This window comes from Perca fluviatilis, chromosome 13 (genome assembly GCF_010015445.1).
Source record: "Perca fluviatilis chromosome 13, GENO_Pfluv_1.0, whole genome shotgun sequence".
Taxonomy (NCBI): domain Eukaryota; kingdom Metazoa; phylum Chordata; class Actinopteri; order Perciformes; family Percidae; genus Perca; species Perca fluviatilis.
The window spans coordinates 20530164-20534407 of record NC_053124.1 but is presented as its reverse complement, the minus strand read 5'-3'; the positions used below and the strand labels follow the sequence as shown (position 1 = coordinate 20534407).

The window sequence follows — 4244 nt, the reverse complement described above, 5'->3', positions numbered from 1 at the left end:
CTGAATATCAATTACAGTGTATTATATAATATTTATTTAAATGTAAAAGCTTACCACAAGGTCCTTGACCCGGTTGCTGAGCTCATCAACAAACAGCAGAGGTAGATAAACCATCTTCTTACCATTTTGGAATCTGAAATACAGAAAAACAAAACATCCCCTGATGCCTCCGGATCCTAATTTAGGTCTGTGCCAGCCATTAGCATAAAGGTATGCTTAAAAGAAACTGTCTGACATATATATGCCTAAATGTACCAGTATGCATTGTGTTTAACATGTACAGTAGTTTTAACACCATACCCTTTTTAATTCTCATAGAGTGTTGTATGTGTGCATGTGTTTCGGTATTCACTGTCTTACACTCTGAGGTATCTGTGGACATCACTAGGCAGGTATTCTCTGTCAAACAGGAAGTGGTCGCCGACAATGTTGAGTGTCAGGCGAGTGCGCCAGTGAGAAACTGGGTGGTCGGCCTTGGACGTGGGACCAGCTCCACCCCCTGCCGTAGGGTTACCGTCACGTCTCTTCTGCTGGGCTTCTTCTTTCTGACCCTGTGGGATCACGTAGACGAAGCTATTTTACACTCAAATCAAACGCCCGATTAGTAACTTAACTCTTCTGTATCTATATTGATAAGATATAAATTCTACATGTTCTGCAGTTGAGCCAATTAGGTATTAGAAAATGCAAGTGGCCAAGATAAGCTAAAAATATTAACAATAATCTTGCAAAATAAAACACAGGCTACAACTAAAAATAACTATTCATATAAACTATTTATACATCAAAAAAAAAATTCTCACAGTGCTCGCAATACAAGAATGAATATAACAGCCAAATAATGACTACAATCAATCAGAATATGCAAACGTAAAAGCCAGTATTTTTTTAAAAGTGCTTTCTTTTTGGAGTTAATATAATACAGTGAAGTAGGTACCTTAAGCACCTCCCCATGCCCTGGCACACCCTTTACTCAGAAAATATAAAACAATGAGTACCTGTGTTTGATCCTCGCCAGATATCAAAGAGATTTCAGGCAGTTTAGGGACCATGTATGTGGTAAGCTGAGCCACCAAGTGGACCTGTTGTGGATCCTGCCACGGAGTGACGCCAGCTTGATGGACAAATATTAGCGCATATAAAGTTCCATTGTTGCGGGTCTTCTTAGGGAGGGAGACATTTACTATCCTGGAGGAAAGAGAGGGAAGAGGATGAAAGGAAGGAGGGTATTTTTACACAGATATACTGTATATCAGAATATAGTGTGTTTATGCATGTATCTGACTTAACTAATCAGATCTGAGGACAGAGACAACTCATTTCTTAGGCTTATTACAACTTTTTTTTTCTATTCAATGTAAAATTTAAAAAGTTACTAAAAAGTAAGAGCCCCACCAACCTCTCAAACTTGCTGTTGACATCAAATTTTTCCTCTTTGTAGATCAAAGTATGTCCTCCCTCTGCATTGGGCTGCAGTGCAGTGTAGATACTCAACTGAGCACACAGACACACACACACACACACAAATAAATTACAGATACTTTTACATTTATACAGTATACTACTGGCAACATACGCAAAATTAAAAATGAGCAGTGCTACCATCTATCCCTCCACATTACTGACCTGTAGTTTTGGGTCACCTGCCAAGAAGGGTGTGATACAGTTGTCACCTGTGGGGCTGTCGCAAGGTTTAGTGTACACTATCCCGTACATCACCCAGCAGGTGTGGAGCACGTACACCACAAACACCCCCACAATCACAGTGGTGAAAGATGTTTTCAGGAACATGATGCTAGTTTGGTCGTCTTGTCACGTCGTCTTCCTCGGCTAGCTGAGGATGGCCATGTGTCTGCAAATGAGAAGTCATAGATAGAAGGTTAGTGTGTAGTATGGCGTTTTTCCAAAGCTCCATGCTGACTGTTATGTGACTGTTAAAGATTTCATTCCAACACCATCTCTATGCTACTTTAACAGACTATACTACAAGATTCATCCAAAATGTATTGGATGGTACTGAGGCCAGGACTTTGTGCAGGCCAGTCAAGTTTTTCCACTCCAAACAAAGAATATTTCTTTATGCACCTGGCTTTTAGCATGGGGGCATTGCCATGTTGAAACAGGAAATGGCCTTCCCGAAAGCTGAAATGATGTGTTTCTCGGAAAGAAGTTTGACAATATGTTTTCATGCATGAAACAACACCTTTTTTATTAGTGTCAAAGCAACAACAGGATACTGCTGCTCAAGATCAATTTGCCAGACCTTGCTCATCCAGTTATAATACACGTTACAGACAGCCTGACATCTAGACATACCAATAGATGGTGGGTGACAAGATTATAGGCCTGACATTATCTGACTTATTGTGAATACTTTGACGAGTTACTAGCAGAGTTGTCACATATTTATCTATTTGCCTGCGGTTACAGTCAATAGCCACCAGATATTTTCTGGTGGTAGTAATTTACCACCATTTGATTGATAAGGTAGGCTAGAGGCAATCTTAAAACCTTAAATTTACTTAAACTCCGAGAGCTGTCAAGTCCATATGGTTGCTTCTCTAGGGTTTTGCTAGTCCCGATCAAATGATGTGTTTTCTGGTGTTTATTGAAATCTGCTGTCTTCAACTCATTTTAACAGAGCGTCAGTGTTAAAATTCAAACGTCAACGTTAAACCTACCGGTGTTTAATCTGGCAGGCTGTCAGTGACAGGACTCTCTCAGCAGGCTATCCGTCCATACACTTTACCGATCCTGCCGTGTAGTTAGACGCGACGACATCGTTTCTTCAAAATCGTCCACCGTTTTTAGCTGAAGACATCTGCTGTCTACTCGGCTGGCCTCTCCATTCAGGACAAAAACGGATCTGCCCTAAAAACTGCGAGCTGAAAGCGTGAGTGGTGAGGTGGATCTAAATTTCCGCCATTCGCTTCCTGGTTGATTTCTTGTACGGGATTTTGGGAAGTAACGCGAGACTCCACGACTGTAGTTTTGTTTTGTTTTTTGTTTTTTTTTACCTGTTTTATATACAGTCAAAGCCGGTCTACGGTATATTAGAAGTTCTTTGATACAGTGTATGGTTTTTCATTTTGTGTTCTTCATTATGTTTTTGTATCACTTAAAAAATAATCAATTCAATTAAAAAATAAAACAAAAACATACCACCATACAAATGAGAATTTCCTAAAAATGAAGAAGAAGCAACTAACATCTATTTTATTAATTGTCAGTAGGCTACACGTTAGAATTCTGGGGAAAAAAAGGACTGTTTTGACACTCAAACCGATCATTCGATTAAGCTGGAAACCAATTTATTATGAAAACAAAAACAAAGAAACAAGTTCACCGGACAGTATAGCGGCTATACAGTCCGAATTTTCACACCCATAAAGCCAAATTCCTGAGGTCCCGCCCATCGTTCTAATCTAACAGGATTGAATTTAGGAAGTAGCCTATAGCCTACTTTGAGTCTATCCAAATTATAAACAAAAAAATGTGCCCATATTTAATATGTGACAGGATTTCTGTTGTTACCATGATACACCAAATGCATGTAAGTCGTGATAAATGAATGACTTTTGGCTAATTATTTAAACACGGATGGATTTTAGGGTGATATCTATACTGGTAAGGTGTTTTGGCATGTATCCTGGAAGCAGCCGATCATTTAATTCCAGCTGTTTGTGTGTGCACGTCCTTTTTAAAATTGACTGCCGTGACCCGGATTCGAACCGGGGTTGCTGCGGCCACAACGCAGAGTACTAACCACTATACGATCACGGCTAGCCACCCAGTTTAGCACGGACCTATCTCATGAACCTTCTACTTGCCTCGTGCTAAAATTATTTAACAAACAGCCTCTCCCACCTGACCCTATAGGGCATAGTGGCTGGGTCAGCGCAGCTAGGGTATATACATAAATGTCCAAAAGTGATTTTCTATGCATTTGCTCTACCTGTGAAATATTCTTAATACTATGAGCAGCCCAACCTACAACAGTCACGGTGACATTTAATCAGTGACATTTAAGCAGACACTGTTGGGCCATCCTGACCTACTGTAGTCACTGATGTGCTTAAGAAGGTCACTAGCCTCTGTGAGTTCAGGCCAGGCAAAAATATTTCTACATTTGCTGAAAGGTTTACCAAATATCTCTAAGTTCTAAGAAAACATAGATTCCACTCAGTCTGGTATATTGTTTATAAATAAGAAATGCATTAAACTACAGGACTCATAAACAGTAG

The 4244-nt window shown here is 39.8% G+C and overlaps 1 protein-coding gene and 1 non-coding gene across 2 annotated transcripts in view; both read right to left on the bottom strand.

Moving 5' to 3' along the window:
- The window catches only part of clptm1l (CLPTM1 like), a 10401-nt gene extending 7460 nt beyond the window's left edge, over positions 1–2941 (bottom strand). The window contains exons 1-6 of the mRNA XM_039819318.1: positions 2682–2941; positions 1627–1852; positions 1400–1494; positions 999–1188; positions 361–551; positions 55–133 (exon numbers count right to left, since the gene is read on the bottom strand). Of these exons, the coding sequence (XP_039675252.1) occupies positions 55–133; positions 361–551; positions 999–1188; positions 1400–1494; positions 1627–1791 (720 nt within the window). The 5' untranslated portion in view covers positions 1792–1852; positions 2682–2941. The remainder of the gene's footprint in view (positions 1–54; positions 134–360; positions 552–998; positions 1189–1399; positions 1495–1626; positions 1853–2681) is intronic.
- Positions 2942–3711: 770 nt separating this feature from the next.
- trnah-gug lies at positions 3712–3783 on the bottom strand. Its single transcript has one exon. It is a non-coding gene; the product is annotated as a tRNA-His (tRNA).
- Positions 3784–4244: the final 461 nt, after the last annotated feature.